At 45.7% G+C, this 26,902-nt stretch overlaps 1 protein-coding gene across 3 annotated transcripts in view; it reads right to left on the reverse strand.

The window, feature by feature from the left end:
- Positions 1 to 26,902, reverse strand: part of LPIN3 (lipin 3) — a 679,959-nt gene that overhangs the window by 284,390 nt on the left and 368,667 nt on the right. For all 3 annotated transcript variants that reach the window (XM_069652299.1, XM_069652298.1, XM_069652300.1), the window contains exon 9: positions 19,255 to 19,436. In XM_069652299.1, coding sequence (XP_069508400.1) covers positions 19,255 to 19,436 — 182 coding nt within the window. The remainder of the gene's footprint in view (positions 1 to 19,254; positions 19,437 to 26,902) is intronic.

Consider the following 26,902-nt stretch of genomic DNA (forward strand, 5'->3'; position numbering starts at 1 on the left):
AGGATGGAAGGGTGTGGAACAATGAAAGAGCCACTGTTATGACTGGTAACAGTGGTGTGAGAAGAGATGAGGAGATGCATAGAGACGGACGTGATCTTTCCTTTCCAGAAGAATCAGGTACTTTGAAGACTACGTTGGCAACCACATCAAGATTTGGGAGGAGTCATTGAAGACCGAAGCACCTGATGGATTTTGCTAAGTACCAAACTTTCATGCGAAGGAAGGAGGATGTGTAGTGTCGCACAGAACTGTGGAATGCGGAAATGGGGATTCCATGGGACAAGGGAGAGAGCGAAAGCAGTGGTTGGAGAGGGAAGGAGAAGGACCTGGGAGTGCGGCTTTGTTCACATCCCCTTTTGATATGTAACTTACTTTCAGTTGAATAAAGTATATTTCCAAGTCCATCTGTGTTGGCCGGTACTTAATCTTGCTGCTGCAATTTTCAATACCAGGGAGGCCTCCCATGCTTTTGGCTCAAAGAAAGAGTGGGCCCCATTACAACCCTGCCGGTATCCTGGTGGTAAATCTGCATTAACGGCAGATTAAGAGTGATGGTGTAAATCCCCATTCATGGAGTCCCATAGCAGGGGGAGTGCCGTCATTAACGGCAATACCAGTGCGGGTAATAAGAGCATTTCTTGCCAGGAAGGTGCCCGCCTTACCTCCAGCATTTAACTGGAGGTATCACAGGTGCCCCGCAGGAAAACCTGTAGTCGGCGGGTCCGGTAAAGTGCCGGTATACATTAATATCGGCACTTTAATACTGAAACGGCTGATTTATAATGAGGTCCGGTAACTGGAGTTATCGGAGGAGGTGTGTAGCTCAGCTTTCCTAGTATTTTGGAGTACTTCCTAAGCGGAGGTAAAAACGGGACAGGCTAAAACTTCCACACGTGTTATACATAGGTAGGGCGTTGCCTGATGATGGGCGAAAGATGGCACAGCACTAGGTAGAGGCTGTTGGGGGAAAAAGCACTGCCCTTTTTAAGGCTGCTAATTATTTTGCCAGCAAGGTTTTATCCTTGCTAATTCTATTATCTTTTTGGCTGCCTCTGGATTACCGTGGATTAGAGGATTAGCTTTCAAACAGTGAAAGGCTTGTTGTTTGTGGTGGGCCTTGTCGGGGGGCTGAGGAAGAGGCAAGGACTTTGCGCACCATTAACAAGTCAGTTGGGTGTTCCTCCAGTACCATCGCACCCACAGCATACGCCACAGACTGCGGCTTTATTCAATCTTGTGTGGCTTTACGGCATAAGCAGCCTCAAACATTTGCCAGAGATTGGAGGCAAATGTGTTTTGTATTGTACCATTTTGGAAAAGGCAAACTGAAACCCACACAGATATATTGACTGGGCACATTTATTTTTTATACGATTGTGACTGGTTGTGATTGGGATTGTTCTAACCCATGGTTGTTCCAATGTTTTATTATGGTTTTAAGTCTATTGTTTTTAGTTTCATTTTTTTTAATGTGTAAAACTCTGAGGAATTGAATTATTTGCCAAAAACAATGTCCAAACGGAAAACAACCTACCAACGAGGCTCGAACCCTAAGAAAAGTACCAAACTGTCAGGTCCCATTAAGGAGGTAAATCTATTGATTGAAGAAATAGGAGTCCTACTTGATGATATTGACCAAGGCGAGCATGTATGTGGTTCAATTGGAAATATTAAAGGTGACGGAGGAGGGCGTGACAGGAGAAAGTGAGCAGCAAATGGAAAGCTGTTTCAAAGTAAGTTGCCCCTGTGAGAAACCTGAAGGTGTCTCACCCGCTAGTCCCTGGGGATCTGTCATCCAGTTGGCCAGGACACAGCCATCGCTTTTGGATCCAGTTCCTGGGGGTGGACCAGTGCAGAAGGATCACCTGGATAGGGGGTTTTCGGGGAGTGGAGTGGGACACCCGATGGCAAGATGTGGTATCCGCTTCCGTATAACCCCTTTAGCCCATCCTGCAGGGTAGGATACTTGGGGATTGAACCCTCTTTTCAAGTCACAAACACTCTCATGGACCACTCACTGTGAGGGAAAACGGACTAACACCAGAGCCGTATAGCTGACATGTCCCAACACGATGGTCAGGCAATTACTGATCATTACACACACCTTACTTCCATCACACTTCTCCACACGGATAAAAGGTGGAGCACGAGAGCACACACTGAGCGAGGCAAAGCACACGAGAAGGCAGCAGTTCCATGATGGCAGTTTAATACGAGGCAAAACACGGCAAGACTGAAAAGCAATACAAAGGAAGGGCCCTTGACCATTTCACCGAAAGACCGTAACTTTTATGAGCCTTCAAGAATAGAAAAAGTAAGACCTGGAATCAAAACTGAAGACTCCTGCTTTGTGTGTCCAGCTAGACATAGGGCTCCTGTGGTGGCTGCCCTGGTTCTGAGCACCACAGATAGCCGGGGTTCTCCCACGTCGATAGTCAAGGCGGGGAGAAGCGGTTGCCGCTGTGGTACTGTCCTTGGCTCATAAAACAAATGAAGGCAGCACAGCCAGTGAGTTGGGGGGACTGATACCAACACCGGATGCCTAGAACCCAAGGTTGCAAGCAGCAACATTGTATGAAGGAATTTGAAGAGGACAGTGCATGAAGCGTATGTGGCAAGTGAGGCAAACATAATTAATGCACTAAATGATTGACTGAAGTTTGAAGCGAAGACAGATACCGTAAACAGAGTGGTCCGGCACCACGTGCGCGCTCATTCGAAAGTCTGTCAGCTATCCAAACCCAATGTGGACAAAGGTATAGAGAAGGAATTGTAAAATCAAAGTGGTCCTGCAACAGGTCAAGCTAAACCATGTGCACATTCGAAGGTCTTCGATTCTTGATTTTAAATTGATCCGAGCCCGGCTGAGGGAGACTGTGTTTAAAAGGAGGATCTGAGCCCAGCCTAGGGGCATCCGGGGTGAACAGCGAGTCACCTAAAAGAATATCCTGCAAACATTGTGCTAAAGAGATCTGAGCCCGACTGAGGGGGATCCGGTGAATAGTGAATCACCTAGGTGAGGTGTCCCTTAGGGGCCCTTTATAAAGCCTTACAGCCGCTACTATTGACTAAATTATTTGAAAATTGTTTTAATAGGGTATTCTAGTGTTGTTAAGGAAACGTGTGCTACGCTTACCCTCTGACTGTGTTTCTACTAACGGATACGTGATTTTCAGTGCCTGCATGTGCATTTCCCCGCAGTCCTCTTTTTGTCTGTGAGGCCGAGCTTTCCCGGCTCCCACGTGACACCCACTAGGCATTTATGTGCCAGTGCTCTCGTCCGCGCAGCTGGCGCGCCATCAGCGCGCCAAAGGCATGCGTAAGGCAAGCCCGTCTGTACCCGTCCATGCACGGGATGGGCACGCTAAACTAGATGTGAATACTCCTGAAACAGGTGTACCACAAAGAGCACGGGATACGACCTGCATCCTGCTTATTTCTCTGGCACCCCCTGATACATTATGGCCAGTAGGATTCTTACCCCACCCTCAGATCCAAACTACTACCACTACCACTTTGTTCAGTCTCAAGTGTGGCATGTTGAACACACACTCTTTGGTGGCTCACACTGTGCACTGTCATGATTTGGTGTCTACATACCAATTCGACCGTTTCATACTTACAGAAACTTGGCTTCTGGAATCCTCGGGCCCTTCTGTGGTCCAGGCTCTCCCCCCCGGGCTACAGTCTGATTCATGCTGACCATACCGCCGCCCATCCTGGTGGATGGGTCGCTATTATGTACAAAGACACTTATAATGCTCGATGTACTTCACCTATCCATTCCTTGAGGATGGAATGCCTCTTTGCTCATATGATCATCTCCTCTCAATCTACCCAGACCATTCTGGTAGTATACCGACCTCCGGGTGCTGATGCACATTTTTGCACTGCATTCCCTGAATTTATATCGGAACTTATGACAGAATATCGTAGTCTCTGGGTTGCTGGAGACTTTAATCTGTCTCTTAACACCTTCAATCCAAATCAGGTTTCATCCTTTTTGGCATCTATGGATGATTTGGGGCTCCCGCAATTGATTAGTAAACCTACCCACCAATTAGGCAACACCCCTGACTTTATATGTGCCCCTGCTTCTTCTGTCTTAATCTCTTCGATATACCCCCTTCTTTGTTCAGATCATTTTCTTATTCAATTTGCTCTTCCTTATCACTCCTCAGTCCCTAAACCTACCGCCCTTAGACATGATTGGCAGAAAACATCTCAACCTGAAATTATTACAGCCCTACATGAACACCTTTCCTCTGTTAATTCCCTTACTCTTACTACTATTGAGAATGCCTTTTTGGAAGTGGCCGATCTTATGGCCCTGCTTAAACTCCAAAGGCATCAAGCATAGGTCAGAGGCCTGGTTCTCTGACGAACCCAAATTAAAAAAAGCTGGCCTGTAGAAAAGCTGAAAGGAACTGGAGATTATGCTACTCCCCCACTGCTAAGCTCACCTTTCGAACCTGTTGACCAACTATCATCAGACTATTGTCCTGGCAAAAAAGAGCCTAGATTGAAGCATCCATAAATAAACCTAAGGCCTTATTTGAAATGGTCAACTCCCTTTCGGCTCCTACGAAAACGGACTCTGGTATCACTCCTTCACAAGTTTTGTGTGACTCCCTTGCAGCTTTTTTCTCCTCTAAAATTGAATGTATACGTGCAGATATTGCTAAAGCTGCTTCCGCTACCACTGTCTGTCGGAGCCTTCCTCAGCTTGCTGCCCCTACAGCATCATGGTCGTCCTTTCCTGTGTTTTCTGAAATCATAGATATTTAAAGCCATTCATGCCCTCAAATCTTCCTCTCCATCAGATGCCATTCCTCTTACACTGATTAACGGTACGGCCACTGAGCTACTCCCTTAAATTTTGGCTGCCATAAATAACTAATTTCAAACTGGTATAATCCCTAGCCAGCCAACCTAAACATTAGGGGTATAATGGTATACCATTACAGATACCGTGAACAGCTTAATTGAACTATAATAACCGTCACGTTGTTTATACTGGTATACCGTTTTAGGGCCTGCAGCTATTAAGTGAGCTTTTCAATCTGATTTGGAAAAGCTGCAGTAAGCAAGTGCTGCGCATTCTGGATCTTGCACTGTGGGATGTGGTGTTTGGCAGACAAGAGCATAGGGAAAGTGAGGCCACATTAGTAAATTCAGCTTTGATGCTGTGACCGCTCCTTCGCTGTGATCAGTAGAGTCGGGTTAAAGATCAGCCGATTTGTAGTTTTCCCACCAATTTGAAAGATGGGGAACTGCACATCCCAGAATTCAGAGGGGGGGAATGAACTGGATGCCCTTCTGATGCATATCCACAAAAAACTCTGTAGACTGTATGAACACTGGGCCTATTAGTGATTTGTGCTAGTATATAAACTCCACCCCCCCCACTGTCCTCCGTGTAGATTTACACATTGGTACTACAGTTGTTGCTTCGCTTGATCCTTCACCTGCCTTCTGCATATGGCACTGGACTCAGGCAGGCAGGCCAGATTTTACATTCAATCTGAAGTATCTAGAGCAATCGGGGTGAGATATTTCTCAGGTCTACCCTCGATTTGTGACACCACCCATGAATGCATTCCTCCGTCTCAACTCACATGACAAAGGTCCTAATGCGCTCAGACCTGGGGAAAATGGTAATTATGGGGCTGTGGTGAATATGCCCATATTTGTGCCGATATGTATTTTAACTTTGTAATTTTCAAAAAGTTTGTGCCACTATCTTTAAGAAGGTAAATGAACATGTATTGCAAGAATCAAGAAAGAAATCAACTGCACCCACTGAACGCTGTGCTGTTAGGATTACATGATCAGTGGTGACTCCAACATCAGACCTTTATAATACACCAAGCAGATGGTAAACAAGCTATAGTGATTTGATCAATATGCAACCTTTCAGTGTGATATGGGCTTCCAAACCTCACATGAATGACTTTTCTCCCTTTAATGGGATAAAGCGTTATCAAAACACATTTTTATGACGGATCGCAGCGAGGGGTCATGATGCCCATGCCATGTGGTTCCGAAATGATGCAGGTCGAGGCCGATTTTCAAAGCGATGACCTGTGACTGAGCAGCAAGCTCATTGCTCAAAATGTGCATTTTAACACTTCCACTAGTCACTCTTTCATTCAAGGCGATCAACAAGTGAGCGACATGAAATACCAAATCTGCAGCCGCCTTAGATTCCTGCAGGATCAGTTAAAAATGTGCAGAGACAAGTTTCAAAATGAAAACAATGTATGCCTTTAAGAAAATATTAGTTAAGATTAGTTAACTCCACCTGCTATACCGCGATAACCATGATATACCGTCATTTGGCAAGAAGATTATCATACCTCCATAAAACCAATACCGCGACACCCCTAATAAACATGCGCTGGTGCTTCCTCTGCTGGAGAAGCCCACTCTTGATCCTAAGGTAATGGCACATTTTAGGCCCATTTCTCGGCTTCCGTTTAATATGAAGCTGCTTGAGACTTTGGTCTCCCCCCCTCTTCCCTCCCCTTGCCTGGAATCATCCGACTTCTTTGATCCCTTTCAGTCTGGCTTTCACCCTGGAAGGGGAACAGAGTCTGTACTTAATTCTGTCAAGGACGACCTTGCCCGGTTACTCAACCAGGGCGGGGTGGGAGTAGTGATATTATTGGATTTATCCGCCGCTTTTGACATGGTAGACCATTCCACTCTTTTGGCGTGGCTGTCTGATGCAGGCATTTCAGGTCAGGTCTTTGACTGGTTCCAAGCGTTTTTGACAGATTGACAGATCGGACCCAGTCAGTGTCTCTGCCTCCTTTCTGCTGCCCTCCAGGACTGTTTTTCTGTGGCGTCCCTCAGGGATCAGCACTTTCCCCCATCCTTTTCAACATGTATATTTGCCCTCTTCTACTTCTTATACTGGCACATGGGTTCAGATATTACTCGTATGCCGATGATACGCAGAGCTGAAGCTCAATGGTTCTAAAACTGAGGTACTGGTGGTGGGCACCTCTAACCCCCATTCTTTTTGGACCTCTGAGTTCTGGCCTACTTCACTAAGCACGTGCCCTACACCAGCGACATCAGTTAGAAATCTGGGTGTCCTGCTTTCTTCTTCTCTCTCCATGGCACCCCAGGTGGCATCTGTTTTTAAATCTGGGCACTTCAAACTACAGATTTTACGTAAGGTGCTCCCCTTTATTCCAGCTAGACATAGGGCTCCTGTGGTGGCTGCCCTGGTTCTGAGCACCACAGATTAATGTAACTCGCTTTACCTGGGTCAGCCGAGGTACCTCAAAACGACTCCCACTGCTCCAAAACTCTGCTGCTCGGGCGGTGATTCGCCCCCCCAACCCTGTGCTCATATGACTCTGCTGCTCAGGCAACTTCATTGGCTCCCGATTGAGAAGCTCATTCTTTTTAAATCTTTGTGCCTGGTACATCGCGCTCTTTACAATCAAGGCGCTGAATACATACAGGAAAAAAATTCCTGTTATGTGCCACCCCGGCCTGTGTGCTCTCAGTCGGCTCTACTGATCGCTGTTCCGCGAGTTAGGCTGTCCCGGATGGGCGCTATAACCTGGAACAGCCTTCCCTTCCATCTCCGTGCCAGCGAAAACCATCTGGTCTTCCGCCATGACCTTAAGACTCGTTTGTTCTAGTCCTGTGCTGCTGCACCCTTCTGCCTACCTTAGTGCCAAGATACCTTCGGGTGAAAGTGTGCTTTAGAAATTAATTTAACATAACATAACCTAAAGTGAATACTTGCAGAAATCCAAAGAGGAAAGGAATCGTTTTTGTTTGGTTGCATCAGGCTGCATGAAGAGACTTTGAGGAGTAAAACACTTGCATACAGAAGGTCCCGATGTTATGATTGAACTGTATCCTCGTGCTGAAGAAGCCAGAGACTCTGCTACGCTTGAGTGAACCACATTGTCCAGTGCTAAAAATGACGTGCGGCAGTGAGGCAAATGACCTGGACATATCATTTTGAACACTTCTTTCTTTTTTAACATTATACCCCACACTGTTTGTATTTAGAGGTAAGGATTGATAATAGGCCCTTTTATTATGACAAGACACCACTAGGACTGTGTTATTATTTGATGGTCGTAGCTTGGTCCCATATGTAGATTTAGGTTTAGAAAGGCGTTTATCATACCCTTGTGGAAGTTCAATAAACACCCTTGAACTGTAGTCACTTGTGTCCGTTTTATTGTTGATGCCATGCCTTCCTTACACCCCCTAATCAAAATCAAAAAAGAGGGAGTTGGAAAGGCACATTTTTTTTACTGTGAATTAGTGCCCAATTTACGCTTAGACCACCAACAAGGTGGGTTTAATTACACCTTCCCCACCGAGATACACCCACCTTCAGTCCCCACCAAAAATTGGCCAGAGAGATGATCGTTTTAACAGGCTGATGAGAAAAAGTCATCTCCGGTGGCAGTTATTAATGAAAACAATTGCAAATCTTCTTTGCCATTGCAGGGAATACCTGATCGGGATAAGGCAACCAGAGGAAAAAACAGCCCTTGTAGGGTTTGGGGGTCAAATCACTGAGGACTGCTGTTGTGACGAGTGCACTCCAAGAGATATTAACTAACTAGGGTGTGGGCGTTGCCAATGGGGGAAAGTAGAGATAGCTGGCCTAAAAACACGGTGAAGTGAGTTAATGGCAGAGTTGGGAGATCTAAGACGAGCTTTAATGAATTAAGCGTAGAACACACAAGATAACTAACATCACAGACAGCATTGTTAGGGCAGGCAAAGAATTATTGGGAACATCGAATATTGATGCTTTTATGAAGGTGATTGAAGAACATGCTAGAACCCATTCCATCTCTAATAGGGACACTCTTATAAGGTTGACCACTCCCAGGAGATACAAGTATATAGTACCCGATAGATCAAGGATCCGTCTCCTTGAAACCTAGGTTGACCCTGTATATCAACTGTCCTAGAGAAATGAAGGAGTGCATTCCTCAAAGAGCAAGTAGTTTATTTAACAAATGTACGCCGACTTGACCAAGGGGGCTATTAAAACAAGGATAGCCTGACCAATAATTGTATACATTGGTTAAGGAACAGGAAACAATGTCTCCCAGAGGTAAGATCGGACATAGTGGATGTAGGTCGCCTCTGCAAGGACCAGACAAGGGGTCTGGACTATATGAAAATGACACTTGTGAATGGCTTGCGATCGGGATTGTTTTCAATTCATGCAAGGGCATTCAAGTCGAACAATCTAAAAATGTATCGAGATGCAAACCACCATTTCCAACCTGTAGTAGCAGGGTGGGCATTAATTAATTTACACAACTGTTGCCAAAAAAGTAATCTGAGCAACAGCCACTGACCAGGCCATGATGAACAGCGCTCTGCCCATATAGTGGCCTGAATACAGCAAAACCTCTTAATGAGACCAGCTATCCATGAAATGGGTTGAGGTTTTGTTCATGGAACATTGCAGGACTTTGAAAACATCTGGTGGACCCCGACTGGATAGATTTCATCAGAGATTTTGATATACTAGGCTTCCAGGAGACGTGGGTTATGGAGGAGTGTGCTCTGGACGCATTTTCTGTATACTTTCTACTGGCTGTTAGGTCTAATAGTGGGGTAGGACGACCAGGTGGAGCTATGTGTGTTTGGATCAATGTGAACTTGAATGCAATGGTTACTGTGGTAGAGACATGTTCCCCTGATATTCATGGTTTAATTTTGGATTTACAACCAGAGAAAAAAACGAGTTCTTTAATGTCTATGATAGGGCCTATAGGAATAAGGCTATGGATAACCTGAAGACACTAGAGGGGCTGACGAAAGAAGGCGGACAAATGTTTGGGACCAAAATGAATGCTATAGTCCTGGGTGACATGAATCTCCCAATTTGAGCCCTGTGATGAGTTAACTGAACTTATGGATGAAGAGCATGCAGTTTGGGGAATACCCGAATGTACACCCCCTGAAAAGAATGTTGCTAATAAATACACTGTACGAACTGCAGAGCTCTTTAAGGATACGCCTTCGACCATATTGCAACGAAATTTGATACTGTAAAGGAATATGCCATTTTCTGGGTTAACGCTAGGATTGATAATTTTGGGGAAATGGCTTACAAAACCTACAAAGGAAGTAAAAGAAATCCAGCTGTGGAGAGAGAAGGGTGGTATGATTAGGACTGCAGGATGCAAAATCAAGGCTTCTGAACGATTTAAGTCTAGATCAGCAGGGGTTGGCAATGAAATACAAATTCTGAGAAAATATTACAAGGTATTATTGAGGGAAAAGAAACATATTTTATGGGCTTTTGGGACTCTGTAAAAAAAACGACCTGGCATGTAATTATGCCAAGGAATTTTGGAGGGTTGTGTCACAGGGTGCTAATGACCAATACAACCCATCATAGGGAGCAATAACGGAAAGGATGTGGTTTGACTATTTCTCTGGGCTATATCAAAAGGACAGGCGAAATTTTGATAACCAAGTAGAGTTACTTTTATGTGATTACTATGGGAGGCCACTTGCCCCACCACCAGAGCTGAACCTCGATGACTTGGGGAGGTTTGTGGGGTGCCAGGACCCAGGAAAAGCACTGGGCCAGATTATATGCTAACAGATCTTTATATAAGGCCGGAGGTATGGGTGTCCTTTTGCATAGATTATTCAATACACATTTTTTTTAGGACAGGCCTCAAGCCATCCCTTGGGAGTATTGTAGAAATGGTACCGATTTTTTTTAAAAGGCACCCTGTGGTGATCCCTGTAATTGACCAATTTCGCTACTGTGTGTCAGTAGCAAAACCTATGGGAACATTATGCAAATAAGGCTGGAAAAATGGCTTCTCGAACAGGAAGCATTGAGCCATCCACAGACAGTCTTTGTACATTGGAGCAGATCCGCAGATTAAATCTAATCCATGATAAATATGTTACATTTTTCAGGGGCAGCCTTTGTCTTTAGTTTGTTGATTTAAAGGCTGCCTTTGATAGTATTCCCAGATCCGCATTATGGATAGTGTTACAGGATTAAGGGGTCCCAGTGAACCTATAAAGGGAAAATCTAGAACTCTATACAAAATTCATAGCCAGAGTTAGATGGGGGCCAGCGGATGAGGTAACTAGTAAATTTGATGTTATGAAAGGAGTCAAGCAAGATTGTACATTGGCACCCTTGCTCTTTAACTTGTTTTTTGAAGGTTTTCTGGAAGACTTTCCAATAGATATTTCGGACACCCCTTTGTTAGCCGGCGAAAGAGTGGGTATCCTGTTCTTCATCGACGCAATTGCTCTTATATCATGCACGCCCATGGGGTTAAGGAAACAGGTTGCCCACTTCATTCCATTTTGACAGTTGAAGGTTTTGGAGGTGAACGCCTGCAAAATGAAATGTATGAAGTGTGGCAAAAGCTGTGAACACTGGTCTAATATGGCCCTGGACATAAATGAGACACATATCAAAGAGGTTAAGAGTTTTGATTACCTGGGGGTCAAAGTCTCAAACGATGGGAAATGGAATAATTATATAGCAATGGCTGATGCAAACTTGGGAAGTAAATTAATAGCATCTTCGCTTTTGCTAGAAGAGCAAAGTGTAATTCAGTGGTTCCAGCCATTGAGATTTACAGCTCAAGTGTCGGTGGGCGCACTGTAGGGAGCTGAACTGTGGGGCCCCTCCAACACTGTTACTCTGGCTGTGACTGAATAACTTTCTTAAAAGGTTACTACGGCATCCGGACTGTTCTCCAAATATTCCACTCTGCATATGGAAATTGGCCTTTTGTGTATTGCGTATGGGATTGTGCTCAACCCGATCCTATTTTGGGTACAGATTTGGATGGGGTAAAATCATATGAAATTCTTTGAGGCCCTAAAAGACGTATTAACCCATAAGGAAGTTGTTACAATTGGGTGAAACCGGGATATAAAGGATCTATTGTTGAGGGGTGGACCTAGACGAGCTATGGTCCTGCCCAGAAACCATGAATCCATCCCATAAAACAATTGTTCAGGATGCGTACAGGCTGTTTTAGTGGGATGAGTATGTTAATAAATGCCTGACTATCCACATGGTAAAAGAAATTGCCATGTAAAGATTCTTACATGTTGAAGGAGTACTTCCGTTTGAAGGATGATCTCTTAAAGCTCTCTCCAATAATGAGAATGTGCCTAGCAAAATGGAATGGCAATCTTTTGCCCCAAGCGTCGATTTTTGTCTCTGTGAGGGAAACTCTCCAGCACTTACTTTCTCCAGAGAAACGTAAGATCTTGTATGTTGAATAGGGGTGTGATATCAATGATTGTGGCAGAACATTTATATAAAAACGTAGTTAAGTCCATGGATGTTGTCTATGCAGTTTCGACATTTACGGGTAGTGCATGGAAAAAGAGGGGATCCTCTTTCAAATTTGTGCAATTATCTAGGCAACATATTTGTATTTTTGGTTGCCCTTTCTAAAGTTGTACATATGTTGTTTATCTTTTAGTGTGTTATATATTTCATATTATCATGTGTATGTTGGGTTTTATGTTTCTGTAACTTTAATGGATTCATTTCCAAATAAAGTTGGAATGATGATGAATTTGACTTAACAGCCTCAAAGTATTTTCAGTTATATATAACCATGACAAACATTACTTACCAGCAAGCGTCTTTCTGTGGCTTGAGTCTGCCTAGAATCACATGCTTTGCACAGGCCGTCATCTAGTGGTTGGTGTGGAGTATTACATGATGTTTTGTTTTCAAAGTGAAAACTGGGCTTCGACAGGGCTAGCCTGTCACACCATCCCTATCCTATGTCTACAGTCCCCATTCTCCTTCACACGTCGGCATCCTCAGATTGTTATTTTTCTGACCGGGGGTTTGCCAAGAAGACGTTTTTAAGCATCATTTTAAAACGTTCTTTTGCTGCCACTGCAGGGAGGAAGGGTGGGTGCATGTGATTCTATCGCTCTATCGCCTCCCCCCATTTTTTTTTTTTTTTTTAACATGGCCCGCACCTCCAGCAGCAACTGAAGGATGTGTTGTTCCTGCCGGGCCACCAGTGGAATTCACCGACACTTTAGTTTAAACTCCAAAGTTTGTCCATGGGCAAGAGCGTCCAGCACCCAATCGATCAGTGCAGATGTTCTCCCACGCACTGATGAAGTTCGCCAGCTGACCTCCTACCGGGGTGCAGGGGTGGGGACCCGACGTCTCGGCTGATTCAGTCCAGCTTGGAGGCCGGCACGCCGCCCTGGGAGCCTTGACGATGGCGGCCACCTCCAAAGGCCTTGGAACAACCCCTGCTTGTTTCCCGGGTCGTTGAATGGGAGTTCGCAGGAGGAAGAGCCTCCACCGAAACCCTTTGAAGACCTGCTCGACTTCCCTCCTGAGGAACGAAAGGACAGACAGTGCTGTCGCAGCGTGCCCAGGGCATGGCCCGTCTTTGTGTCGGTCTTGATGGTCTGCAGAGATTCGACGACTGCCTTCTCGAAAAGGTTGTCTCCGAACGGCATGACCAGGACCCCTCCTCTGGACCTCTTGTCTAAAGTTGGTGGCACTGAGCCAGCCACGATGAATGCAAACCACGTTTCCCATCTGGCAGAACACTGTGTCCACAATGTCCAGGGCCACGTTGATGGCGTGGACGCCACCGCGCCTTCCTGAATGATTTCCATTGCCTTGGCCAGTTTGTCCTCGGGGAGGAAATCCAGGATCGGAGCCCTCTTGAACCAAAGCTCTCAGTCGGACCTGGCCGCGATCGCTAAGGCGTTGACCGCCTTGATCGTCGTTGCTGCCGAGTAGATGACCTTTCTACCCATTGAATCCAATGTCCTCCCCTCGTTGTCCGGGGGTGCAGATGCTGAAGACGACTACTTCTTCCGGGTGGATGGAGAGGCAGAGTCCGACGATGGCTGGGGCAGTAGACATTTAGGCGCAGATGCCAGCACCTGTTTTCTTTTCTCTAATCGGTCTCTCTACGCTGGGGCTGAAGAGTTCTTCAGAAGAGCCAGCCCCCCATCCCAGATGTCGCCTAGGAGTGGTACCGACAGGATTGTCTTCCTATTTGCCTCCCGGGGCTGATAAAGAAAACCCCCTCCTTTTCCTCCGGGGTGAGCTGGAAAGGTTCTGACGCCTGGGCAATCATGGAATGAAAGGAGCCCACTTTGTCCGGCGGAGAAGCTCTTAGCAGTGGAGAGACGCTGCCGTCAGTGTCAGTCGTTGCCGTTTCCATCCCCGTATTCCTGGGGGGAACGAAGGGGGGGCCAGAGTAAAGGTGTAGGAGGTCTCCTCCTTTTCTTAGGCGGGGTTGTCCCAGGTGTCAATGGGGTCGTCACCGGAGGTGTCTATGGAGGTGCCGTCGGCATCCTCTGAATCTGACACCAGAACGTGGAGGGTCTAGAGAATATTCTGCAACAGATCTCTTGGGTGTGCCTAGGGAGTAGGGTTGCTGGGCCCAGGGCCCCTGTCCTCATCCCCACGGACATCTTTGTCGCCGGTGGGCATCTCCTAGACGTTCGTCATCCCCAACCTCTTCCGGGATGGTGTTGACAGAAACTATGTCCTCCTCGTCGGAATAATGGTTTAATGGGGTACACCTTTAACGGGTCAAACCATCGCATTTTTGCCGCAATTTTATTACTGCATACTCCCTGGAGCTCTTCCACCCCCTCGCCCCCCACCCCATGCTCCCCTTTTCAGTTCCTGAGGTCTCAGGCTAAGGTCCGGCATCCTCTTCTCCGGAGTCTTTTCTACTGGCTTGGTCGAAGACTCAGGCCTGGGAGGAAGAGCCACTCTAGCCGCCACCGGGGTACCCTGGGCCGGGTCAGCCCCTTTTTGCCTTTGCAAGGGAGGCCACCACTAACTCAATAGTGGAGGACGAAGTAGCTTGGGTCACCTGGGCATTTGCAGGCAGGTCGGCCATCTTGTCCTGCTTGGCCTTCTCCGGATTCTCCTGCAGTTTCCCAGAGGTAGCTGACTTTCTCTTCCACGAAGAGCTGGAGCGATGGCTGGTGACTGAGGCCAATGGCGACTATGATTGCGCTCTGGCCTTTGCGAGACGCGCTTGCGCAGCGTCCTCGCCAGAAGTGGAACTGCGGTGCTTAGCCTCATCTTGGGCCCCCACAAGTCGAGCGCCCCCCAAAAGCCGCTCTTACTGGCTGAATCCAGATGAGGCATGCTCTTGTGAACCACACTGATTAGAGCCCCTGGCTTGAAGCCACGCCACCAGTCTGGCATGCCGATCCTTCACTGTGCACTTGGGAAAGCCACTACAGATTGCGCAATCTTCCTCCTTGTGTGTCGGGTGAAGACAACAAAGGCACTGGGAATGCTGGTCATCCACGAAAACATTCCTCAAACCGCAGCTGGTGCAGAGCTTGAAGAGGGATCCTTTCTTCTCCTCCGACATGGTCAGGTGTGCGTGTGGGCCGATGGCCTTCTGGAAACTTCGAAGAGAAACACTCGACGATTCTGTCCTTGAGGAGTGATGAAAGATGCCGACAAACGGGTCCCTGTTAGTGGTATGAAGAAACGATGGAGCACACAGGCTCAATCCAACAATTTTGTAGCAAAAAAGCACGAAAAACACTGAAAGTTCTAAGAGCGCAATACGAGGACTGCCAACAATGGGACGTGCAGTAAAAATCTCAAAATGGCTGTGTATGGTAGGAAAGGTCATCGAGACCCCCCCCCCCATTCTAAACAACTTGCAGAATATGATTTGTCCAACAGCCACCTATGCACCTGTGGCCAGGGATGCGGGATGGCTGCGGGACGACCAATATGGATGTAAAACACGGCCAGAAGGCTGACCCAGACTCCATTTTGTGCCACACTCAGACTCCATTTTGTACATGACAAACTTGGCCTCATGGGCACAGGCAGCCTGCAGGGCTGCAGCTCTCCCCTCAAGATTGCGCACAGCGGGCCATCCACCTCCCTCATCCTCCTCCCCTCTGTGCCACTGCAGCAGGCCTGTTCTCACGGGAGACTAGGCACGAATAAGCTACAAGACAAACACTATCTTTCACCTTCCGTCCAGTCCATCACTGACCTGCAAATGACCGGGAGGAAGCTTGGGCTTGAGAAAAATAATTAATCTCCACAATCATGTCCTGTCCCCTTGCAGACCCCACATTTATGACATATGCATTGGATAACCCCCCAACCTCGCTCTCCTTTTGAAGTAGCAGATACAGCCCCCACGCCTGTGTGCCACTCTGTTTCACCCACACTGTTAATCCATCTGTAAAGGCCATGAATCCCTTCTTGCAGCTGTGTATTAAGGGGCTGATTATATTAAACGAAACAAGATCTTTACCTATTTTACAGGTGTAAAGCTACCGGGTATATATCTAGGCCGTATACTGCTGGGTGAATCCTATCCTCTGCCAAACACCCACACTGATAAATTATATGTTAATTCACTTATTCGATATTATGAAAGGTACACAAACCAGATGCTCAATGGTTTTTCAATATTATGTATGGTCACAAACATGTCCAATTATCATACGTCCCTAAATGTGTATAATGCAAACTGTAAAACCGCAAGGCTATTGTAAATAGACTTATTTCATAACATGATACTCAAACGTGTAACCCATTTATAATCAAAGCTCGCATTTTATTTGTTGTATCTACAATCACACTGACCTAGTTCTACCTCATCCCAATGATTTGCATGTAACCCTGCAAAGTGAACAAGACCCAGTTCATCAAGCCATAGGGCCGTCTCTCCCCTCTCCTGCAGCGCTGAGCACTCAGCCCCCGCCATCCTCCCTCTCTCGCTGGGCTGGTGACTGAAGGCTTTTATTTTACTGATACTACCAATGTAACCCCTCACCTTTCCGCTGAGCCTACAGCAAGCATCCACTCTCCCACCTTGCACCCCCGGACTATGGTTAAAGAAATACGAGAAACAAGCCCCTCACCCCAATGCCTTTTTGAAGCAACGTCTGTGTGCCCATCTTCAATGCTCCACCCCAGCTCACCTTAGACTCACAACCTCATGTGCGGCATTCTACTCTTCTTACGATAAACACTAAATAATTGGTGAGATCTAACGGAACGGGTGATGAAATTGACAATGTAATCTTTTGAATAGGACTGGCACCTGGATTTATGTATTCTCACTTTTATTGTCCAGGTCAACATGTGTAGTGATATAATTCTTCTATGCCAATATGAATAGATGATTGTAAAAGTATGTGTGGCCAAGAGGGCAAGAACGCGGCGTAGGATACATTTTAACAGCTCAAGACATCATCTGACCCTGTGCTCCACCTCGAACAGCCCAGCTGACCCGTGCACCCCGCACTGGCACCACGTGGACCTCCGCCAATCCCGGGGAAGGGGCCTACAGAATACATAGTAGCTAGTCTTCACCATCCAATCCCCACAATTTATATGCCCCCCTATAGCGTACGCCATCTATGACGTGATTTTGTAATAAATGTGAATGTTTTACTGATGTTTGGCAGAGCGCTCTCAGAGTTTGCAGAGTTCTCTGCTTGCCCTATTTTGCTTTTGGATAAACTTTACTTTCTAACTTCACCCGTACTTGGTCCTGGTCTCATTCCCTCCTGGGGTGTGTCCATTACTGACTCTCATTGGGGAGTTACCATTGCATTTTTGGGGACGCTCACTTTCAGCTGCCAGAGGAGGGGCTTAAGAAGAGGGCAGTCATTTGCTGGGGGCAGTATGAACCTGAGCTCAGTGATTGGATTATAGGAGAAAGACCGTTTATAAACAAAAGTGAAGCTGTTTTTTCTTTTACTGAGGATTCCCAGACTGACGACAGGGAATATTCATGAGCATGTGAATCCTTGCCAGACCACATGCTGGAGAAATGCAATTACTGTAAATAACGTATGCCTTCTGAGGTTTGCGGATCTGCTTAGAATTACATTCTTTGCATAGATTAGCAAGCAGTACTTGGAGAAGGTGGTGGGTTATTTGAAGGTAGAGTAGCAAAAACACCACTTGACCCACATGCGTGTCACCTTTAGAATGTGCATCTAAACAGTAATGTTGTGTGAAGGTATGAACGGAACTCCAAGTGGCAGCTTTGCAAATGGCATCTAAGGGCACATTTGCAATGAAAGCCTGTGCCCAGAGTAGGGTGTGCTCTGGGCTTGAAAGGTAACGTTCTCTTGATAGAGAAGAACAAAGTTGGATGCATCCGACAATCCATTTTGAAACCACCGATTTAGAGATAGGATCACCCTCTCCCACTGCGGCTAGTGTCCCACAAAAAAGGTCTGTTTTTCTGAGTGCTTTAGACTTTTGAAGGTGAGCTTAAAGTTGTTAAAACTTTGTATTTTGTAGGCAACAGACTTTCAAAACCTGTCCATGAAGAGTTCATGGTTGCCATCATAGAACTGCTAAACAGAACACTTGCACGCAATTAGGCTTCAAACTTGTCCAGTTTCTTTTTTTCTTACCCACTTTACAAATTGAGCTCACTGCAGGGGTGTTGCTAGGGGGGGAGCTCAGCGGGCTATAGCCCCTGATTGTTTGGTTGTAGCCCCGGATCGAAGCTCAGGAGCTACAACCAAAAGGCTAGCTAGCCCCGAGTCCCAACACCCAGGACATTAGCCTAGCCCCGGATCTTTTCCAGAACTAGCAACACCCCTGGCTCACTGTTTACATTTTCAAAACAAAGCAGCCAAAACCCAAGGTCTTCCAACTGCTCCAGAAATTCAAGACTTCGACCGGGTTCAATTTAGGAGATTGGGAGTTTTGTGGTTCAAAAACTTTATATATGGCTAGGAAGTAATTACACCACATGGAAGATCCCTCTGCTTTTCCTTCCAGTATCTTTCACAGAACATGACTAATATCCCTGCAATGCCTTCAGGGAAAGCCCATGAATGATATCAGACTGACACGAATGATCAATTGATCCGCCAAGACAGAGGTATCCATGTTGCTGGACAGCCCTCCTATGCCATACAGGATCCCTGCTGCCTCATCAAACGCATACAAAATAAAAATGCCCCACACCTACATCTTTCGAAGTTTATAACAAGACATCCCTGTCCTCCATCCTTCATAGCCATACACCCTGCAACATATACTTGCTATCACTCACCAGCCCCACACAACATACAAGTTAATTCTTGCACGAGCGTCGCATACAAAACAACGTCATCTTTCTGCCCCTCTCAAGAAACCGTTGTATAGCATAAAGTAGACACTTGTGACCTCCACATGTTAAACGGGAAGATTGTCTTACTGTCAGATCTTTAGAATATCACACCTACCATGTGAGATCTCATGGTTGTCACCCAAGCCTCCACACAATGACAGGGCAATGTCATCCATCTGGTCCCCAGATGGGTCAGAGAGGTTTTCTGTCCCACTATCAGCTGGGCTGGTGCTGGCAAACTGGGCCTGGTGGAGACCACCCGCCTCAGTCCATGGTTTGTTAGAAGGATCTACATCACTAGTGAGAGATGAATAAATACGGTTAGGTCCGGAGTAGGAATAGAGTAAATAAGCAAAGCCATCGGTACATTCAGACACTTAGTTGATAGAAAAGCACAACCAACCTGAAAAGTCAAATTAACTAAATGCATTGAGACAATAGGAGGGGAAATGTATAATTCATGTTGATACAGAATGGCAGCTTTAAAACTCAATACAATTGAAATCTAAAGCCAGAGGGCGTGTTATGGAATTAGAGGATTCCCTGATCCTTCCTAATGCACATATAAACAAATTGATCCCTGCAAGGGCACTGAACTGCTCTCCACAATATTTCCATTACAGGAGCTCTTCTGTCAGAGTAGGTTGAACCAGGTCAGTCATCTATGCCTTCTAACATCTATGTGTGATGCTCTGTCATGCATTAGTGATATGGCTTGGGCCAAGCAGCAGTACATTTCAAATGTTGCCTCTCAAGTATTGGAACATTGTAAAGGTGTCAGTAGATGTGAAAAGGTGTCAATATATGCAAAGGCCATGTCTGCATAGTGCATTAACTGCCCAAAATTATGCATCAACAGTTTAGGGCCAGACTTTCCTCACGTACAATGCACCTAGGGCTGTGCCACTTTTTTGTTTTTTCCTCAGTAAACAAGAGCTTTTATCCCTTTATAATATGTGAATTCTTACTACAACCACGTGTGCAATATTATAGCTATGTATGTCCGCACACCAGAGCACCATGCAAAAATGTTCAAACTATTCAACTTATTCAGAATAAAATGGATACTTTAAGATGACAAAATGTGTGAATAGATTACATAAAAAGTTACCATTCATAACAAAATCATACTGTACAGTTTCTAAAAACAAAAGTCAAGAGAAAATGATGGCAATAGTAGAACGATTTCAGCAAAGATCAGAACTCTTGATATCCTTGCCCCTGTCATGAGTATCTGCCTGAAGCCCAGCCAAGTGCAACTCCTGGTACGACTCGGACCTCGTCGCCCTAAAATGCAAGTGCAGGGTGGCCAAGAGGAAATGGCTTGCTTCATTTACATCCTCTGACAAAATGGCCTGTCGCCTGCTCCAAAGGCAATATCGGCTCACTGTCCTAACCAAGAAGAGAGCTCATATCCAAGCCTGCGTCTCTGCGGCATCTAACAACTCGGCTGAACTCTTTAAAATCTGCAAACAACTGGCCAATCATGCCGCAGTCTCTACCTCTCCTGTCCCTTCCCAGGCCCTTTGCACGGCACTGGCTTCTCACTTCATCTCTAAAACTCAGGACATCCTGTCCTCACTCTCCTCCTATCCCCTCCCTCACCCTAATCCCGGCTCTTCCTATGGCCCTTCTTCAGCCACCTCTCCTCCCTCCTTCTCTGCCTTTCCCCTGTTCTCCGCTGACGAGGTTTCTAGACCAGTCCGATCTATGAAAGTCTTGTCGAAACAGGTTCACCCCTGTTCCTCCAAAACTATCAAGGACCACATTGACTTCCTGGCTCCTGCCCTGACTGATTTCCGCAATCACTCCTTCGCCACCGGAGTCTTCCCATCCCCCTGATGCACTCCTTTGTGCCCCCTCTTCTTAAGAAACCCTCTGCTGACCCCCTCCTGCCTGGCTAACTATCGCCCAATCTTCATCACTCCCTTCCTGGGCAATCTCCCGGAGAAACCAGCCATCTCCCAGCTTAATCTCCACACTGAATCTGTTGGTTGCCTTCATGACCATCAGTCTGGCTTCAGAGCTGCCAGAAGCACAGAAACTGCTCTCCTGAACATCTGTGAAGACCTGCTCTCCAACCTTGACTTTAACACCCCTTGCGTCCTCATCTTGCTTGATCTCTCTTCTGCGTTTGACACTGTCAACCATGCCATCCTGCTCAACCGTCTCCGTGATAACCTGGGTATCACTGGTCAGGCTCTGGCGTGGCTGACTTCTTTTCTCTCTGACCGACCCTCCCAGGTCCAACTTGGGTCCTTCCTCTCTGCTATCTTTTTCTCTACCTGGGGTGTCCCCCAGGGATCTAACCTCTCTCCCTGGCTGTTCAGCCAATACCTGGCACTCCTTGCCCACTGCATCGCCGCTCTCTGCCCCAACTTTCAGTGCTATGCGGATGACACCCATCTCATTTTCAGGCTACCCTCGGCCTCCTCCTCTCCTTCCCTCATCTCTGACTGTCTGTCTGCTATCCAGGAGTGGTGTGCCGCCAATGACCTCTGCCGTAATGCCAGCAAGACTGAGATTCTCATCGGCACACCCGCCTCCCTCCTTCACTGTAGCTCTCTCGCCGGCCTCTCTTGGCCCTCTTCCTGCTCCCACCTGCAAGGCTAAAATCCTCAGGGTCATCTTCGACTTCACACTCTCCTTCTCTCCTCACTTCTCTGAAATCTCTAAGTCGTCACACTACCAGCTGCACCTCCTCAGAGGTATTCTCCCTTTCCTCTCCTTCCCCCAGAAGCTCACTATCTCCAGAGCCCTGGTTCTCTCTAGGCTGGACTATTGTAACATCCTTAATCTTAATCTGTCTGCTTCTACTCTCCGCCCTCTGCAACTTATCCAGAACAGGAGTGCGAGACTTGTCCTTGGCCTCAAGCCCAGTGATCGTATCTCTCCAGGACTGAAATCACTGCACTGGCTCCCAGTGGCTGCAAGGATTAAGTTCAAAACCCTCTGCATTGTTCACAAGGCCTTCTAGGGCCTGGGGCCTCATTACCTTCAACTAACTCTCTCTTCCTAAATATCTTCCTTCTCGAACTCTTCGCTCATCCGCCTCCAACTCCCTCAGAGTCAGTCGCTTCTCCAAGCAACGAGTTGGTGGTAGAGCTCTTTCTTCGGCTGGCGCCTCCCTCTGGAACAGCCTCCCTGCCTCCCTTAAACTTGAGGAGAACCATCTCCGGTTCCGGAAGCACCTCAAAACCTTTCTCTTTGCTTCTGCTTTTTCTCCTCCTCTTCTCTGTTGACCTCCTGGCTGTTAGCGGAACTGCACTGGCTACCTTGACACCCTCTGATCTCGGGCCCAGGATCTTCCCCCGCCAGCGTCACACACCTGCACTGCTCACCTGGCAACACCTGCACTTGGGGACTGTCTGTTCCCCTCCCTTCCCTCGTCGCGCCTTGAAACACTTGTGTATAGGCGCATTATAAATGCCATATCATAACTCCCGACAATGCTAAAAATCAATCGTAGATTTTACAATATCATGACAAAGAATGGGTGGATTTAGCATCCATGTGACCTTGGATCATAACACTTCTCGGATCAAATAAGGGGGTTTAAAAGTTATTGGCACAAAATCAACTAAGCAGGTTAAAATGATTTAATCTCCACTTCCCAAACCATACTCAAATAATTTGATACAGCAAAAAATCACTAGAAAGCGAAGCTTTTTTGCACAAACCAAGCATTTCTCTTGCTCTAATCTGAAAATAGCCTACAACTGTACTAGCTATTTACTTCTAATATCAAATCACAATGGACATCCAAGTAAAAGGCAACAGTTTATTTCAGATGATGTGACGGATCTAGAGAATTCATCCCCTTCTCTCCAAGGGTGAGCCACCCCCCAGTGAGACCACAGAGGTGAGCCTGTTACACAAGGCCCTCCCCAGGGGTTTGGGCAAGTAGGATGTCAATGAGAGTGACTCCCCTCGCCCTTAGGGAACAATTACTCGCAGTCTTTATTACAATCTTACCCAGATCCTGTCTTTTCTTGCCTACATGGGCGCTGAGGAAGTTGTCAATCAGCTGGGGTAGAGACACGCAGAGCGGACCCTGCTGCTATCCAGCGGAACCAGCACAGCCTGGAGGCCAGACCACAGATTGAATGCTTTGGGCGATAAACCCGCAGAACTTCGCAGAGCCCATGAACATTGACTAAACTAAGTTTTCTGTTCGTGTCCCGAGAGACGCAGACCAACGGAGATACATGCAAGTCCACAAGAAGGTCCCTGGTTCAAATCTGGGTGCCGCCTCCTCCAGATGTTTTATCAGGCCGAGTCACTTTAACTTGGAGATATACTGTTTTCAGGTGGCTTGAGGGTGAGAGTTGCAATTTTTTGTTACTTCACCATACACATTTATTCACTCAGCCAACTTTCATAACCATAGAGGTAATCTTATGAATCCCTCCGCTTATTTCAGGTATTACCTATCAATCATGGGGCCTGCGGTACTTATCCCAAGAAGTATTTTTTTTCTGCAAAATTAACACTATAAGTGAACATATTCCACATTGGCTGCGGAGTGCTAATACTAGGTAAGACAATTCTCTGGTTTCCCTTTGTGATAGAATTCAACAATAAAATGCTATACATACTTGTCCCCTTTTCAACCTCATACACTGGTTTTGATAGGCACCCTTCACCACATCTAAGGGATTGAAACATGTAGGGCTTTCCAACTGGGTTCCGGTTAATCATCAATATTGAAAATTCATATTCTTAGGACCCCAAAAATTCCACAAAAAAGTGATTTTATTCAGTGTTTTCTATATTATGTGCTGGGACATGTGATATTGACGCATTGTACTATTTGTCTGGTTTGTGAATTTGCACAGCACCTTTTAAATTTGTTTTGTGGTACCCTATATGTTTAATGTATTATGATTATCTATTATTTTTATTTGTCCTAATAGGTTTTAAAAAAAAGAAAAATCTAATAAATTGTATATGTACGTTTACATGAGGTGACTTATGATTTGATAGCCTTGAGTGTTATAGGGTATTTCTCCCCACAACACTCAAATTAGGGGATATTTGTGTTACTGACAATGGGTGGTCTGATGTCATTGTAACAGCCGGAGAATGCCAGAGAAAGCACCAGTGAGCCTGCTCACAAGACGGTTTCCACTGAAGTAAGCTAGAAAAGAATGTACTGGCGAGCCACCGAGAAGGCACGCCGCAAGGGAGTCTGTCGCCACTAAAGCCACGTTCCCTCCTGGGAGAGTGTACAATGGAGCAACAGGTACACTGGTTTTGGCAAAAGAAAGGAAGGTGGGCGGTCACGCTACGCAACAAACACAGGTAAGGGCAAGGACTGTTGATATCCAAGGGAGGCGAAAGTTATCAGAATGCTAGTCGCTGACCCGTTGTGAACCAAGGGAAACAATCGAGACGGATATTAAATCTTAGAAAATACCCGAGCAGAGTGTAAGCCAAGGAGCCCCAGAATGCACAGTGAAGGTCTAAAGCAACCAAGCCAAGATAAGTATAACAAAGTGGGCCAGGAGGTCCATGAGAGAAAGTGGGTCATAGCACAAACAGAGTATAACCCTCAGAAGAGGGGCAGTTGCCCTGGAAATGGGGCTAGCAAGTTACACCCAGAGTATTTGGGAAGGGATGAGAAAAGTAACCTTTTTTTCCTACTTCAGTGAAACGTCCAAGTTTGTGGAGTGATGAAAGGGAAACCAGGTAATTTGAAAAGTCCTGAAAAGACAATTGTATTGTCATGAACTGCAGCCAACCAGAGTACCTTTTGTGCAAGAGCCAAAGGTAAAACCGGATCTTTGTAGACCCTATCACGGTCCATGATCCTACATTCTAGGGTGATTAAGTATGGCTATAGTGTCCCACTGCTACTTATTTTTTGCAAGCTAGGGCGACCAGAACACATCTCTGCGATAGTAACTGAAAAAGTCTGATTGTTTTAAAAGTGTGCATTAAAACAAGAAAGATTTGTAATGGTGGGACCAATCACATAGCATACAGTTTATGCTAAATGAACCATTCAATTTCTCTCAGTGCAAAATTTAGATCTCAGCTAAATCACTTTTTTAGTCCCATCAGAGACTCTTAGAAATTAGTCTGCATCATCTGAAAATCACAGAATGCGTGTTTTTCTTTTACTTATCCTTGGGGCATCTGCATTAAGTTCTAAAATTCTTAGGGTACAGTCATTTAAATAAACACAGAAGCAATAGAGGGCACAAACACAACCTTGTTGGACACCAAACAGAATATCTAAAGAGTTTGCGGTTTGATCCCGCAATGGTCCCCATCTCACGTGCTGCATTAGTCCCTTAATGGCTAATAAAAGATTTGACGGGCTACCATTTTTGAGTTGGCCTACCTACTGTATTAAAGGCATACAAAAATCGCTGAAAGCAATGTACATTTTTCCATCTAGAGACTAATAAATGTGTACAGCATTAGGTCCAGACAGAAAGCATGTTCAATGGTACCCATTCCTTTTTTAACGCCGACTTGTATATCAAATTAAATTTCTTTTATATATCTAATCCTCCAAGGCCTTTAACAAAGTTCAGCCATCTACTTTTGATTCTCGATATGTTAGCAAGATTGGTCTATAATTACATGGTAGCAGGGTTCAAAATTAAGAATCGATTAGGCGCTAAAACCCGCTCCTAGGTGTCGGGAATCATCCAGTAGGCAGGAGCTAGCCTGGCAGTGAGTACACAAAGCTCTGCAAATCCAACTTTCACAGGAAAGGCAAAACATTACTTTTTGTCAATGTATGATCATTCTGTTTAAATGCGTCCAATTCTTCTTTGTTAACATTCTAGTGAATGTGACATGTGCACGTTTGCAAGGTACCAGTTGGCCTGGGGAGCCTAATGTAGCGGGATTGGTTTATAATTACATTGTAGCGATCTATCACCTTTTTATATAGTGGGGACATTCCTGATTGCCTCCAACTCAGTAGAAAATACCTAGCAATGTTTATGTTTAAAAATAAGGTCAGAAAAGCCACCCAGAACAGGCGTTCTCCTTTCAATACATCTATAGGGAGTTTAACTGCAGGTGCTTTACCCCATTTCTGAGATGATTGGGCTTCTTTCGCCTGTACCTCCATCATGTACAATATGAGACAATTACTCAATGGATAGTCTTCAGTTTCGATTTTATCAGACTTCCCTAAGCCATCATTATTCAAACAACTAAAGCAGTCGTACCAAGCGTTCACAGCAATTGATATTTCCAGATCATGGGATAAACTTGCATCAGTGGCCATATATTAAGATATGAAGCATCTAAAACATTGGTTTTTAGTGAAGTTTCCAGTTTTAGTGGCTCACAAGTCAAACCTGGAACTGAATTGCCATCCACCACATTGTTGGCCTTGAGGGCTTCAGATAACCTCCGCTTAGCACCTGGGTATTCCTCATTTAATTTCAAGAATTGTTGCAGGTCAACTGTTTGGCTATGGCTTTTGCTGATAAAGTCAAAAATGAGACTGTTGCTTGAGTCAAGTCATAATAAATAGCTCCAATTTTCTTCATGCTAATGTCTTTGGCAGAAGAAAGCATTTCCAGAATTGGTACTACACCCTTATAGATAAGAAAAATATAGGTTGAGGTTGAATCCTGACCATGTAATGCTCTTTTTCACAACCCAAAATCTACTTTCAAGAGCTCTCTATTCACATATTTTGAATAAATAATATAAAAAGACAATTATGTGAAAAGTGGGTCATGATCACTTTCTATATGATGGTATGAAGGTCAGAACTCGTATATAGTGTC

The sequence above is a fragment of the Ambystoma mexicanum genome, chromosome 3p (genome assembly GCF_040938575.1).
Source record: "Ambystoma mexicanum isolate Mex_15411 chromosome 3p, UKY_AmexF1_1, whole genome shotgun sequence".
Lineage (NCBI taxonomy): Eukaryota > Metazoa > Chordata > Amphibia > Caudata > Ambystomatidae > Ambystoma > Ambystoma mexicanum.